The 15889-nt window shown below is 34.5% G+C and overlaps 2 protein-coding genes across 8 annotated transcripts; one reads left to right on the top strand and one right to left on the bottom strand.

The window, feature by feature from the left end:
• The first annotated feature begins 392 nt into the window (after positions 1-392).
• LOC120161330 (OBERON-like protein) lies at positions 393-3607 on the top strand. The gene is made up of 3 exons (XM_039171607.1): positions 393-533; positions 1174-2327; positions 2837-3607. The coding sequence occupies exons 2-3, from the start codon at positions 1193-1195 to the stop codon at positions 3457-3459; spliced, it is 1758 nt and encodes a 585-aa protein (XP_039027538.1). The 5' UTR covers positions 393-533; positions 1174-1192; the 3' UTR covers positions 3460-3607.
• A 397-nt stretch (positions 3608-4004) lies between these two features.
• LOC120161265 (probable E3 ubiquitin-protein ligase XERICO) lies at positions 4005-5685 on the bottom strand. Of its 7 annotated transcripts, none has more exons than XM_039171534.1 (4): positions 5642-5685; positions 5514-5567; positions 4760-5332; positions 4005-4551 (listed from the first exon to the last, which is right to left on the bottom strand). In XM_039171534.1, the coding sequence occupies exons 3-4, from the start codon at positions 5190-5192 to the stop codon at positions 4385-4387; spliced, it is 600 nt and encodes a 199-aa protein (XP_039027465.1). In that variant the 5' UTR covers positions 5193-5332; positions 5514-5567; positions 5642-5685; the 3' UTR covers positions 4005-4384. The 7 variants fall into 7 exon arrangements, with proteins under 7 accessions (XP_039027465.1, XP_039027466.1, XP_039027462.1 ...); XM_039171535.1 differs by lacking the exon at positions 5642-5685 and having other exon boundaries at positions 4005-4292; positions 4408-4551; positions 5538-5600; XM_039171531.1 differs by lacking the exon at positions 5642-5685 and having other exon boundaries at positions 5538-5600.
• Positions 5686-15889: the final 10204 nt, after the last annotated feature.

Genomic DNA, 15889 nt, shown 5'->3' with positions numbered 1-15889 from the left:
TTGATTGACTGTTGACGACGATACAATTTCAAAAAATAAAATCAATTAAAAATTTAATGACAAAATTGATACACTCATAAAATTCAGTGCTTAAAACGAAAAAAATAATTATTTTCAAAACGATGTCATTTTATTAACATCATAGTGTTGAAAAGATCCATCTATGTCATCTTACTATTCAAATTTAACGCCCAATGACACAATTAAAGGTAAAACCAAAGTTTAATATTATAACTTTAAAAATTAAAAATTTAATGGTATAAACAATACTAGACTTAAAGTTCAATTGTATATGAGGTAGTTTACACTTATTTTATTTTTAATTTGACTTTGTCGTTCGTTGAAAGTAGGCATCCAGGATTCAACGTGAGCAGCGTTACAAGATAAGGAAGCAATCATATAACCCTTTGAATCAAAGAAGTACATAAATACAAATTCCCCACCATTTCCTCCAGCAGCACTCTTGACTTTGGTCAATCTGATCTCTCCTCCGCTCTTTTCCGGTCGGACCTTTCCTCCGGTCTCTGTTAAAGGTATTATCTTTTCTTCATTTGCACTCTTTTAAGTTACAGGGTTTTCTTTCACGAGTTTCTAGTTTTGATTTCTCTTCCTTGTTTGATTCACGAAATAAGATGGTTGGTGGTCGTACTTTCAGGCTTCTCAATAATTTAAGGCTTTCTTTGTTGATTGAATTTCGAATTGTTGTTTTCTAGCTGGGGGTTGACTCAGATTAGGGTTTTGACCATCTGTATAGTATGATTGATGGTACGAGATCAGAAGATTTTTGTTTGAAGGAACAAATTTTGGGTAGGTTTGTAAAGGCAGTGCTTGGATATCGATATTGATTGACACCAGAGAATCCCTTACCCATAGTACAGAGAAATGTTTTTATGTGGTCTTTTCTGCTGAAATGTATGATCTTAGTTTTACATGGAGCAATTCTTTTGGAATAGAATCACTTTTTAAATTGTTAATCAAGTCTTCATTTTGAACAAATAAGACATTGTTTATTTGTTTTGACTTGTTTGTTTTATTTTTAAAGCAACTCTTGAAGGGGTAAAAAGGAAAATAGCAAAAATCAACGAGGAACATTTTTTTTATTTTATAAAGAAGCTCAAGTTTAGTTGTGCTGGATCATGAGTGATGATGCATTAGAGTTGCTTTTATTTGCAGAGAAACTGGGACTTCATTGATGGGAACATCATCTGGTTCTAATATTAACCACCAGCATATGTCGAGGGTGTTGCCCCCACGTCAACAACAACAACCAGGGAGCTTACAGACTTCATTGTCCTTGGTCTCCTCAGATCCTCACCTATTTCCTAATGCCCAAGAGCCCAGATTTAACTCAGATAATATCCACGAGTCTCCTACTGAGAGTGCTACCTCTCGAGAGACTCTTACTGCTGATGCTGCCACAGCAAAGAAGATGGTAAATGTGAAAACTGAAAATGATGGCACCAAGCAGTCTGTTACTCTCCATGTTTCTAGTGCTGATAAGATAACTCTTCGAGACATTGCAAGAGAAAGAGTCGATGTTATCTCTGAAAAGATGCATCACCTACCTGATGTGTTTCTAGATGAGCTAAAGAATCAACTCAAGACTATTCTAGAAGGTAATGGTGGTTCAGAAAGGCGAGAGGAATTTTTGATTCTTCAGAAGTTTGTTCAAAGCAGATCTGATTTAACAGCAAAAACATTGATTAGAGCACACCGGGCACAACTTGAGATCCTTGTTGCAATAAATATGGGAATTCAGGCATTCTTGCATCCAAACATCAGTCTATCCCAAACCTCTCTCATTGAGGTTTTTGTGTACAAAAGATGCAGAAATATTGCATGCCAAAACCAGCTACCCGCAGATGATTGCGCCTGTGAAATATGTGCCAACAGGAATGGATTTTGCAATCTTTGTATGTGTGTTATCTGTAACAAGTTTGATTTTGAAGTAAATACCTGCCGCTGGATTGGTTGCGATTTTTGTTCCCATTGGACTCATACAGATTGTGCCATTCGTGATGGTCAAATTTGTATGGGTCCTTATGCTAAGAGTGGAGCTGATCCTACTGAAATGGTTTTCCGCTGCCGAGCTTGCAATGGAACATCTGAGCTGTTGGGTTGGGTTAAAGATGTCTTCCAACATTGTGCTCCAGCCTGGGATAGGGAGGCTCTCATGAGAGAACTTGATTTTGTTTGTAGGATTTTTCGTGGAAGTGATGACCCCAGAGGGAAGAAACTCTTTTCAAAGTGTGAGGATCTTATAGAAAAAATGAGAGGTGGACTAGCAGGGTCGACAGCTTGCAGATCAATATTAATATTTTTCCAAGGTAAAACATGTGCTAATTATTTTATCTTGCAAGTTATCGGTGAAAAATGTGTGGGAATGAAAGTTCTATGCTCAGTTATGCATTTTTTTCTTTCAATGGAATTTAATGAACATGAGAATTATTTTTCACACTTAATTCCAAAAGTAGGGAAGCCCCGCTTAGTTGCCATAATCATTTCTTCATCAACCGTATGGTAACCCTGCATTGCCAATGGTGAGCATGATTTAAGGTCCAAAACAAAAGAAACCAGTCCTAACTAGGATTTGATCAGAGCCTGATGGCAGCTAGAACTAGATTGTGAAAGTTATTTGAAATGAATGATTTATAATGGTTTCTATACAGTGCATGCTGTGTTTTTTTCCATCTGGCTTTCTGTCGACTTGGTTTCAATTAATTTTCTGGTCCATGTAAGTGTTCTGCAAATTTGATATGTGCTATTCTTGCTGAAATTCTGCTTGCCCTTGTCAAATTTTTTTCCTCTAAAAATTCATTGTTATACCTCTCTATAGAGCTTGATATGGAATCTTCAACAAGCCTGGAAAATGGGGAAGGTGGTGGGTTGGTAGCACCCCAAGAGGCATGCAATCAAATTGCGGATGTAGTGCAAGAGGCCATAAGGAAGATGGAAATGGTGGCTGATGAGAAGTTGAGGATGTTCAAGAAAGCTCGCATGGCCCTTGATGCTTGTGAGCGGGAGCTCAAGGACAAAGCCAAAGAAGTGGCAGAACTGAAGCTGGAGAGGGAGAAAAAGAAGTTGCAGATAGAAGAGCTGGAGAAAATTGTAAGGCTTAAACACGCAGAGGCTGATATGTTCCAGCTCAAGGCCAATGAAGCAAAACAAGAGGCTGAGAGGCTTCAGAGTATTGCACTTGCCAAGTCTGATAAATCAGAAGAAGAGTATACTAGCAGTTACCTCAAACTTCGCTTGAGCGAGGCAGAGGCTGAGAAGAAGTATTTGTTTGAAAAGATAAAGCTGCAGGAGAGCTCACGTGCATCACAGAGCAGTATTGGAGGCGATCCTTCACAGATGTTGGCCTATTCCAAGATCCGCGATCTTCTCCAGGGATACAATATCCCCTCTAAGGCAGACTCACAGTCAAACGAGGGCCGCAGTTTCAGAACAAATCCATAAGGAATTCCAGATGGCATGTTATTTATTGAAGCAAGATGCTTTGTCGGTAAATTTGTAAGATTTGCTACTTCATTTTAGCCATGCCCTTGAACCTTGAATCAACGTCAGTTAACTTATTATCCTGTAAAAGTAATTAGTAGTTGTAAATCCTTATTTTTAGCTTTTTTTTAACTATGTTATCATTCTTTCCTTATGGATGAACTTACTCTTCGGTGGTTTGTGTGCAATGAGAATACTACAATACAATGCTACAACTTCATGTATCATGTTAATTTTTTGTATACAATGCAGAAATCTTGGGCCTTTAAATCAGAAATTAGTAGGTGTGTAAGTGCATTTGAACCTAACATAATTGATCAAAACAATATAATTTTTTGTCTAATTATGCTTTGTACCAATTAATTTTATTCTGATATAATATTATTAGCCATAATAATTGTAAATTTTCATTGATTTTCTCTTCTGATTTAGCTTCATCTTCAAAAAGGCAAGTTCACTAATCACTCGCTGCATTTTGAGTTTGATGATCTATGAACCCTGATCCGGAGCGTTAATATTTTTACTGATTCTTGCATTTTTATTGATCCGGGTACTACTGTTTTGCCTTAATAAGTAGATTTAGTCCATTGTAAGGGCTTTTAGGTCATAAGAAAATGTCAAGAAAATACATGAATGATCATCAAAGAACAGGGGCCACATGGAAACATTCATTTCGATGGTGATGTCTTCAAGTTAACCTCTCTGGTGTGGTTTATGGATGCAGCTTTGTAAAAACTCAGGTCAAAAACTCGACACCACCTTGATGTTACTCGACATGAATCTGCTTCAAATGTCTGTCATGAAAATTAAAATCGAGTTAATGCCAAACCCGCAGGTGGTGCTCATGAGAGTTGGGAACAGATGTTTTGATAATATAGAGACAAAATCAGAGTTCATATTTTGTAGTACAAGCAGAGAAGCGTGCAGTATTTGTATGGCTGTTATTGTTGCAGACATGACGTTGGATAACCTTCTCAATCTCCATGAACAAGGCTGTAATAAAGAGAACAAAATCTCCATGAACTATAGAGACTGCATGTAACATCAGAAACCCTGACAATATAGGGCATCGATTCAGCAACACTTCATATCACCACATCAAGGTAAACTCGCGAGTAACAATTAACACTTGCTTAACTCGAAACCTACGATGATAGCAGTAATTTATATACTGCATGTATACTAAACATGCTGTACACAGATGTTACCTTAACTCTGCATGTCTAGTAATATCCTTCTCACCAAAAGCAGGAAGCCTCACCTTCAGGCAGCAGAGGATTCCTGCATTTAGGGCATGTAACATTCCAATAATTCAACCACTTTTCCAAGCACGCCTTGTGAAAGAGATGGCCACAAGACAAGTGGTTGATCTCCGATTTCGGCTCGAACTGAGTCAGGCAAACCAAACAGTCATGCTGTGGCCGCTTGCAGCTATACACAGCATCAAACTGTATCGCCGGGGTCTTACTCCGAAACTCCTCAATGTAACTATCAGGAGTATTGAGGTGGAACTCAAAAGGTTCCGACAGATTTTCAGCAGAATCTGAGGAGGAGGATGACGACGAGAGATGGATACCGACAATGTGAAGGATCGAACGGATTATGCCTTTAACTATAGATATGGATAAAGCTGTGTTCACCAAGAGTATACATAGCACTCCTTCTGATGGAGTTGGGAGACTTGAGAGACCCATTTTTTGTATCAAGCTAGAATTTTTTTTATGCAAAATAGAAAAGGAGACGTGCAATTCGAGTTATTCAAGGTTAATCAATAGCCAAGGAACTAATCAAGAAGGGATGGAAATGATGGCGCTCTTTTGTTAACATATATGACCTGGAAAACATATAAACAAACATTAGAACACCATACAAAGATGGCAATCAATGCAAAAGTCATCAAATTATTCAAACCAAAAAGGAAAATCATTAAATCATTGATTCCACAACTCAAATGAAGATACAAGAACCAAACTTAAAAGAGGTGGAAGATCACTACAAATGATTTTGGAAATTACCCTAAAAGCAGAGAGGGGGGGCACCTTCAAACAACAAGTGATGACCCAGGTAACCTGCAAAAAGAACCAGGATGGTCCTGAGGTTCCATATTTTTTAAATGACTTAAGAATAAATAATTAGTACAAACATTGATAAGGAAGATGGGTTAAGCTTTTCTTCCACTACCAAGATCTAGCATATTCATCCACAATACAAAAAGAAACCCACAAAGTTAAATTACTATCCATCACTGGCTTCATTACACAAAGAAACTTGCACAAAAATGATCAGTAAATGTCCCAAGAGCTAAACTTTAACTTTTCTTTCAATGGTATGGATGAAGCATAGAGAAAAGAAAACTGGGTTCTTAACATAATAGAAAAATTTAAGTTTTTTGGCAATGGCTGATGAGGGATCCTTTTTCGGCTTATATAGCAAACACCCACAGCTTAACTGTGGTTAGGATTCCGGGTTTTGCGGCATATTTATGGTGGTTACTTTATATCGTCAATCTGTCTTTTACTTCAGTTTAGTCATTTGGTGCCTTTAAGCCTACAAAGCTCCATTTTTAAATTAGTAAATTAGATTCGGTTCCGAGCTGTTGTAGATCTAGACATGTATGTTCAACAATTCCCAAAATATATATTTAACAACTGGCTTGTCCATTTGTACATAATTTTTTGTCCCATCCATTCTAATATTAATAATTTATATTATTTTAAAATTATAAGTTAAATTTATATTAATTTAATTAAAAATATATTAAAAGATAATTATTTTTATGAGAATTTTTCATTTTATTATAACTAAGAATTAATATTTGTTAATATAACGTATAATAGATGAATTTACTTACAAGTCTTTCATTACTTCATTTATAATTATTCATTGAATTAGGATTTCTTTTAATTAAGAGTTTTTTTTTTTTACATTGTTTGCTCTAAAAGGCGACATTGTCCGTCTTTAACTCAAACTACTATTCCCATTATATCATTTAATATTATGTCATATTTATCTAATTTTTTTCTTTTTTAGCTTTCTAGTTTTTGTATTTATATATTTGAGTTTTATTATTTTATTTATATATTTTTTATTTTCTTATGAATATAGTATATAGTTTTTGTTTTCTTTTATAACAATTCTTTTTTAGGGCTTAATTCATTGTTGTCTTTTGTTTATTTAGTTATCTTGTTGATCTATATTTGTTGTTAACCTTAAAGTTGGTTCTCTCGTATTAATATGTGTTCATAACTATCTCAATCACGTCATTTTTTTTATAAGAAACTACATCACATCTATATTGTGATAAAGTCATTTTATCTATGAATCATCATTATTTTATTTTTATGTTAGTGTTAATGGTGTTTATCTTCGTTATAAAAAATGATATTTGTTTATTTTTTTAAATTTTGGTTGAATTTCTAAATTTTTCCTCACGTGATCCTTTTTTTATTGCAATTAGTTTGTGCTTTTTGACAATTTTTGTAGAAATGGTTGGTTAATATAATTCTTTAATTTAGAATTTGTAAGCTTTTCTTTTTCGAGATTGTAAAAAAATTATATTTTTATTTATTCAATAAATTAATTATTATTACTAATAAAAAACATTCAATAAATTAAATTTTATGAATATATATTTATATAAATTATTTTCTTTTACCCGTGTAATTAGTATAATAAAATAAAATCTAATGTATGTCAAATTATTTTTTTTAAAAAGAATACATTAATAAATAAATAAAATAATGCTAAAATATATAATTATATAAAAAATTATTCTTTTACATACGAACACTTTAACACATATTTTAATATTTACATTATATTATTATAAATTTAATTTTTTATATGATATATATTAGTACGAATATACCTTTAATGGAACGACTGAACTTAAAAAATTGAATCCTTTAATAGAAAAAACAAACAAATTCAAGCAAATCAAATCTTAACTTGTGAAGCAGAAAATACAAATACATTGTTGAAAGTGAGTTGGCTTATGTAAATATATTATTTAGTTTGATTTGAGAGTTAAAATTGTTTTGATGTATAAAGAATATCTTTCAAAGTTAGCAGCTTCACTTTCCAACAGGTTCCATCTTTCAAAGCAATCAACATCCCAACTTCGTCCTGTTTTAGACAAATGCCATAACTGTAACACCCCAATTTAAGGGTTAAATTTAAGAAATTATAAAGTGGTAGATTTAATAGGTATTTTAAAAGAAATAATGAATTAAATTGTAAAATTTCAAAGTTGACAGACCATTTTAAGAAGTGTAAGAAATTCAGTGAATAAACTCACTATTTTTCTTTAGGAGTTAATATAAACCTCATTTCCCAGTGTATTTCTTTAAAAATACACTCATAATTTCTTTCCCGATCAACAACTTTCAACTCTAATCTATTCGCCGTCCGACCTCCGATTGACGAGCTGAAACCACTATCATGTTCGTTGTCGAGCGAGGAAGAAAACCCCTCAAACCTTTCGTCATGAATCGTCGCCGTTCGTCGTTAATTTTAGTCGGAAGTATCGTCGGTAATAACCCAATTTCAGTTGGTTTTTCATCGATTCACGACGATCCGATGATCCGTTTACGACACCTCCCGCACCATCGTGTTCCTTGCATCGTTCCGAGTCTGCCGGTGTCATCCTTGGTCTCCGTCAACGGTAGCGCGTGAGGAGGTGAAGCGGTCAAAGTTTTCGATTTGTTGAAATCGAGCTCTCCGCCGTTCAAAATTGTGAACCGAGCTTTGTAAGTATCTCGGAATCGCTCAAAATAATTTTTAAGAATTTTTCCGTGATTTTTAGGCAGCCGGAAGGGGCCCCACGTGCCCCCACGCACCTCCACTGCGCGTGGGGAAGAAAAAAATGACCGGTTTGATAGGCTTTGCTCCTATTTTGACCGGTTTAACCGATTATAACCCGACCCGACCCGTTGACCGTTGACCGGCATTGACCACTGTTGACCAAAACTTTGACCGGGCATTAAACGACCTTTGACTTTGACCGAGTATACCTATCCTGACATTTTTCGATGTTCCAAATCCGATTCCGCAATCCGTTTTTTGAAATTCGGACCCGAATGCCTCGAAATTACCAGTCAAACCCGTTGACTTTGATTTTGACCGAAAATTCCAAATTTTTGAAAAGTCATATTTTATGCTTTCGAAGTCTTGAATCAGAATACGAAGTCCGTTTTGCCAAATTCTAACCCGATAAGCTGTTTTTCACTGATTTATCATCCAATTCGATCCGTTTTTCATAATTAAGCTCCGTTTTTTTATGTAATTTCTGTTTGTATGAATCCAAGGAAATATTGGAAGATGATTTCAAGATCGAGGGCGTTCGAATGGAATTTTATGGTCGATCAGTATTGCACGAAAATCGAGGTAATACTTTACTACCCCTTTATGCTTTATAGAACATGTTTGTATTGGTAAATGCATGAATGGAAATGTTTGGTCTCATATGTGCAATTAATGAAGATCTACATTTTATACGAATACAGTAGCAAATAGGTAACTGAATATGGCTCAGATGATTATTATAAGAGATTGAGGAATTGTTAGAATTAAATTTACAAGTTTGTGATTAGTGATAAAGAAATCAACCCTGGATTTATAACTTATATTTTATATCATCAAAGGTTAAATGTTAAAGGTACTTGGATGAGAAATTATGAGAATATTTTGGTAGGGTAAAATTACGAAAATACCCTTATGTTGTAAGATGTCAAAAATTATCCCTGGAAGTTGGTTAATAACTCTGAAAGGACATATTGATCTGATATAATTACAGATATGCATAAGAAATGATAGTTTTGTTTAGAAAATTTGGATAACTGGTTTTTATCACTAAAAAGGGTTTGTGCAATATATTAGAAGTTTGTTAAAGAATAATTTCAAGATCAGAGAATGTTCGGGAAAGCAATTAATCATAGGATCTCTAAATTATAATTATTTTCGTTAAAAGCTAATATCGAAATTATCTGGTTAAGAAATTACGAAAATGCCCTTAAGAGGTAAAATATTATGAGTTAACCCTGAATGAGAAAATACTTAGAGGATTCATACTTAACTCAATTAAGTATGGATTTGATTATTAAGATCCTGATTTAGTGCAAGAAAATTTCCTGATATTCCGTTTGTAAAATCTGAGAAGGCACTTGACTCGGAAATATCCGAGTTATGAGTAAATACCTACAGAACAATTTGTCGGGGTTGTTCTGTTGTCAGAATTGTTCGAAAGGACTGAAATAAATGATAAGATTGAATTTAATAGTAAGATCGGACGGAAGGAAGTGATTAAATTACACTGAATCTGTATAATTATCAAAATACCCTTGTAATGGAAATGACTCAATAATATTACCAAGCTCAGGAATGATTAGATATCCTTGAGCTCTGTAATGATTGGAATAAACTGAACACCAAAATGACCAAAATACCCTTATAGCCTATACTAAGGAAATGTCTTGGATTAATTAAGGAATCCAAATAAACATGGATGTGGTACTGCTCTTAAAAGTTACAGATCACATATTAAGCCGAGCAACTAATGCTAGTGTTATATCAGTACCTGAACGACATAGATGTCACTTGAATGCGTGTTTGTATTATCAAGTTTTGCTCGATGATAATTTTAGAAGTATTCAGCTCAGCTAAACTCTAGACCGCATTCAACAGTAAGAATTTGATATTTGTTAGACAAATCAACCACGAAGACCAAATTGAATTGAACGGAAGTACAATATGTATCCGAAATTCAGAAACGTCTGAATTACCTTAAAAAAACCCCGAAGTATCTGAAATGGACTTGACTGCTAAGTGAAATAAGTAACCTCAATGACTATGGATTAAATAAGTGATTTGGATGAGTCTGAAAACGTTAATGAACATACATGATGTAATATTCTTATGGGTCATGAACTACAAATCAAGCACGACAGCATTTCATGATATCGTGGAAGCGTGGAAATAAAATTAAGAACATTGGTATATCTGTTAGTTTCTTTAAGATCTATTCAGCGATGATTCCGAAAATGATCTATGAATAAGAATTTTTTTGTATTAAAAAGTAAATACCCTAAAAGGATAATGAATTGATTAGTTGACAAGCATTAGTTCTGGGAACTATTCATCTGGAGTTGTTAGAAAATCCGATTAATCGACATAGACTGTAAATATCCTGAATCTTCATTTCTTCCTTACCGGCTCAAGTCATATTCTGAATAACTGATGATTTCGTTAGTTATTGAACTCTTCCAATAGTGATTCTGAATTCCGATGTTCTATCGGTATACTGAAGATATGTGTTCCTCTACCTGTTAAGATTATCCAATATCTTTGAATAATATATGTAAATTCTGGTGTGTTCCCTACTCACATGAATATTTTATATGATTTTCGACTTGAATTCTGATCTGATACTTGACATGGATTTTGATATGATATCTGACATGTATTCTGATATGATACTTGACTTGGATTCTAATCTAATACTTGACCTAAATTTTGATATGATATTTGACATGAATTATGCTTTGATTTTTGATATATCCGTTTACGGACGAACATGTTTTATTTGGGGGTATTATTGAAGGATGAATACCTGGAGGCTCCTCGGCTTTGTGCTCAGGGCCTTACTTGTCGGCTCATCGGCTGTGTGCTCAGGGCCTTACTAGACGTGACGGGGTTGTATGGTTCTGGGGAACCTACACATTTTGTACGTGGCGGATGGGGGTATATATATATATATATATATATATATATATATGTTTTAAAAAGATCTGAAAAGTTACATGGTTTTTGGGAACACACTAGATAACCTATTCTGATCTCCTGAACTCAGTCATCCGAAATATTTCTCTGAACTGAAAGCTCATTGTCTGTTACCACCTGAAATATCAGTAGGATCTCTGCTCAGCATAAAAGTCTGTAAATATTCGGAAACAATAAGGATATATAAATATTTATCTATATCTGCATGTTCATCAGCATCATCTGGTAGTTCTGTATTACTGAGCTTTCCGAAGCTCACTCTATTACTCAACATGGCAGGTTAAAAGAATTGTACCAGTGCAACTATCGTCATCAGTATGGGAGTTATTCCGGCGTTAATTTCAGAGAATGATACATGTGATTAGGGGGCATGTAATTGTATTTTATTTTATATACGAGTCTGAAAATCTGTTTTATTTTTAAATAGTGACAAATAATTTTATAAGTTTACATGTTCTGATAAAAAGTTTTAAATTTTCCTCTATTTTTACAGTGGGTCGCTCTGGTGGCCCTAATGTGACAACCCAGATCGGATCGGGTTATCCGTATCGGTCTGGGGGTTACATTTAGTGGTATCAGAGCTATGGTTTGAATCAAAATTTTCAAGTTAGACTGGCTTGTCGAATGTCAAAATATGTCTGATCAATACATGACCCTAGACTACAATCGTACCTCTCTGAGCCGAAACTTTAGGGCTGAGTCCCTATCTGTAACGAGTAAACCGAAGTTTCTATCCGTTAAGGCTATACTTGTACAAAAAGGAATACCAATAACATCTATCTAAATGTTGTGAAGTACCTCACGAGCCATATGAGAGTTATTTATCTGGGGAAAAAATATTTCTGACTCGACTCCGAAAATGAATTTGAGATATGCTACTGCTCTATGAGCCTATTCTCATGACCAATACTGAATTAATTACTCAAGTGAATTTTCGTTCAAATTCTTTTATTAAATGAGAGAGAGTTCTACTAAGAATGTATACTCAACTGGTTAAGGATTAGTGGAGGATATGTATTTCTATAAGAGCTACATGAAAGATATGAAAGAAATGATGGAAGTTTTATTTCTACAATTATGTGACATGAATGAATTTCGAGGACGAAATTCTTTTAAGGAGGGGAGAATTGCAACACCCCAATTTCGGGGTTAAATTTAAGAAATTATAAAGTGGTGGATTTAATTTGTATTTTGAAAGAAACAGTGGATTAAATTATAAAATTTCAAAGTTGGCATATCGTTTTAAGAAGTACAGGAAATTCAGTGGCTAAACTCATGATTTTACTATTTTTCTTTAGGAGTTAATAGAAACCCCCATTTCCCCGTGTATTTCTGCAGAAATACACTCAAAATTCCTTTCCCGATCAACAACTTTCAACTCCGATCTATTCTCCATCCGACCTCCGATCGACGAGCCGAAACCACCATCGTGTTCATTGTCGAGCGAGGAACAAAACCCCTTAAACCTTTCGTCATGAATCATAACCGTTTGTCATTAATTTTAGTCGGAAGTATCATCGGTAATAACCCGATTTTAGTTGGTTTTTCATCGATTCACGACGATCCGATGATCTGTTTACGACACCTCCCGCACCATCGTGTTCCTTGCATCGTTCCGAGTCTACCGATGTCATCATTGGTCTCCGTCGACGGTGGCGTGTGAGGAGATGAAGCGGTCAAAGTTTTTGATTTGTTGAAATCGAGCTCTCTGTCGTTCAAAATTGTGAACCGAGCTTTGTAAGTATCTCGGAATCGCTCAAAATAATTTTTAAGAATTTTTTCGTGATTTTTAGGCAGCCGGAAAGGGGCCCCATGCGCCGTCACTGCGCGTGGAGAAGGAAAAAAATGACTGGTTTGACTAGTTTTGCTCCTGTTTTGACCTGTTTGACCGATTATAACCCGATGTGACCCGACCCATTTACCCGACACGTTGACCCGACCTGACCCGTTGACCATTGTTGACCAAAACTTTGACCGGGCATTAAACGACCTTTGACTTTGACCGAGTATACCTATCCTGACATTTTTCAACGATCCAAATCCAATTCCGCAGTCCGTTTTCGAAATTCGGACCCGAAGGCCTCAAAATTGTCAGTTAAACCCGTTGACTTTGATTTTGACCGAAAATTCCAAATTTTTGAAAAGTCATATTTTATGCTTTCGAAGTCTTGAATCAGGATCCGAAGTCCGTTTCGCCAAATTCTAACCCGGTAAGCTGTTTTTCACTTATTTATCATCCGATTCGATCTGTTTTTCATAATTAAGCTCCGTTTTTTATGTAATTTCTGTTGGTATGAATCCGAGGAAATATTGGAAGATTATTTCAAGATTGAGGGCGTTCGAATGGAATTTTATGGTCGATCAATATTGCACGGAAATCGAGGTAATACTTTACTACCTCTTATGCTTTATAGAACATGTTGGTATTGGTAAATGCATGAATGGAAATGTTTGGTCTCATATGTGTAATTAATGAAGATCTACATTTTATACGAATACGGTAGCAAGTAGGTAACTGAATATGGCTCAGATGACTATTATAAGAGATTAAGGAATTGTTAGAATTAAATTTACAAGTTTGTGATTGGTGATAAAGAAATCAACCCTGGATTTGTAACTTATATTTTATATCATCAAATGTTAAATGTTAAAGGTACTTGAATGAGAAATTATGAGAATACTTCGGTAGGGTAAAATTACGAAAATACCCTTATGTTGTAGGATGTCAAAAATTATCCCTGGAAGTTGGTTAATAACTCTGAAAGGACATATTGATCTTATATAATTACATATGTGCATAAGAAATGATAGTTTTGTTTAGAAAATTTGGATAACTGGGTTTTATCGTTAAAAAGGGTTTGTGCAAGATACTAGAAGTTTGTTAAGGAATAATTTCAAGATCAGAGAATGTTCGGGAAAATAATTAATCATAGGATCTCTAAATTATAATTATTTTCGTTAAGAGCTAATATCGAAATTATCTGGTTAAGAAATTACAAAAATACCCTTAAGAGGTAGAATAGTCTGAGTTAACCCTGAATGAGAAAATAGTTAGAGGATTCATACTTAACTCGATTAAGTACGGATTTGATTATTAAGATCCTGATTTAGTGCAGAAAAATTTCATGATATACCGTTTGTAAAATCTGAGAAGGCACTTGACCCGGAAATATCTGAGTTATGAGTAAATACCTGCAGAACAATTTGTCGGGGCTGTTCTGTTGTCAGAATTATTCGAAATGACTGAAATAAATGATAAGATTGAATTTAATAGTAAGATCAGACGGAAGGAAATGATTAAATTACACTAAATCTGTACAATGATCAAAATACCCCTGTAATGGAAATGACTCAAGAATATCACCAAGCTCAGGAATGATTAGATATCCTTGAGCTCTGTAATGATTGGAATAATCTGAACACCAAAATAACCAAAATACCCTTATGGCCTATACTAAGGAAATGTCTTGGATTAATTAAGGAATCCAAATAAACATGGATGTGGTATTGCTCTTAAAAGTTACAGATCACATATTAAGCCAAGCAACTAATGCCAGTGTTATATCAGTACCTGAACGACATAGATGTCGCTTGAATGCGTGTTTGTATTCTCAAGTTTGGCTCGATGATAATTTTGGAAGTATTCAGCTCAACTCTAGATCGCATTCAACAGTAAGAATTTGATATTTGTTAGATAAATCAACCACGAAGATCAAATTGAATTGAACGGAAGTACAATATGTATCCGAAATTCATAAACGTCTTAATTACCTTGAAAAACCCCGAAGTATCTGAAATAGACTTGACTGCTAAGTGAAATAAGTAACCTCAATGACTATGGATTAAATTAGTGATTTGGATGAGTCTGAAAACGTTAATGAACATACATGATGTAATGTTCTTATGGGTCATGAACTACAAAATCAAGCACGACAACATTTCATGATATCGTGGAAGTGTGGAAACGAAATTAAGAGCATTGGTATATCTGTTAGTTTCTTTAAGATCTATTCAGCGATGATTCCGAAGATGATCTATGGATAAGAATTTTTGGTATTAAAAAGTAAATACCCTGAAAGGATAATGAATTGACCAGTTGACAAGCATTAGTTCTGGGAACTATTCATCTGGAGTTGTTAGAAAATCCGATTAATCGACATATACTGTAAATGTCCTGAATCTTCATTTCTTCCTTACCGGCTCAAGTCATATTCTGAATAACTGATGATTTCGTCAGTTATTGAACTCTTCCAATATTGATTCTGAATTCCGATATTCTATCGGTATACTGAAGATCTGTGTTCCTCTACCTGTTAAGATTATCCAATATCTTTGAATAATATCTGTAAATTCTGGTGTGTTCCCTACTCACATGAATATTTTATATGATTTTCGACTTGAATTCTGATCTGATACTTGACATTAATTCTGATATGATATCTGACGTGTATTCTGATCTGATACTTGACTTGGATTCTAATCTAATACTTGACCTAAATTTTGATGTGATATTTTATATGAATTATGCTTTGATTTTTGATATATCCGTTTAGGGACGGAACATGTTTTATTTGGGGGTATTATTGGAGGAAGAATACTTGGAGGCTCCTCGGCT

The sequence above is a fragment of the Hibiscus syriacus genome, unplaced genomic scaffold (assembly GCF_006381635.1).
Source record: "Hibiscus syriacus cultivar Baekdansim isolate YM2019G1 unplaced genomic scaffold, ASM638163v2 tig00111398_pilon, whole genome shotgun sequence".
In the NCBI taxonomy this organism is placed as follows: domain Eukaryota; kingdom Viridiplantae; phylum Streptophyta; class Magnoliopsida; order Malvales; family Malvaceae; genus Hibiscus; species Hibiscus syriacus.
This window is presented reverse-complemented; position numbering and strand designations above follow the sequence as displayed.

What these genes read in the sequence shown, in the direction of transcription:
- LOC120161330 (XM_039171607.1), top strand. Translation starts at nt 1,193, where the DNA reads ATGGGAACATCATCTGGTTCTAATATTAACCACCAGCATATGTCGAGG. An exon ending in AATATTAATATTTTTCCAAG is followed by an intron (nt 2,328 to 2,836) that starts GTAAAACATGTG and finishes ACCTCTCTATAG; the next exon opens with AGCTTGATATGGAATCTTCA.
- LOC120161265 (XM_039171534.1), bottom strand. Translation starts at nt 5,192, where the DNA reads ATGGGTCTCTCAAGTCTCCCAACTCCATCAGAAGGAGTGCTATGTATA. An exon ending in GAATCCTCTGCTGCCTGAAG is followed by an intron (nt 4,552 to 4,759) that starts GTGAGGCTTCCT and finishes CTATATTGTCAG; the next exon opens with GGTTTCTGATGTTACATGCA.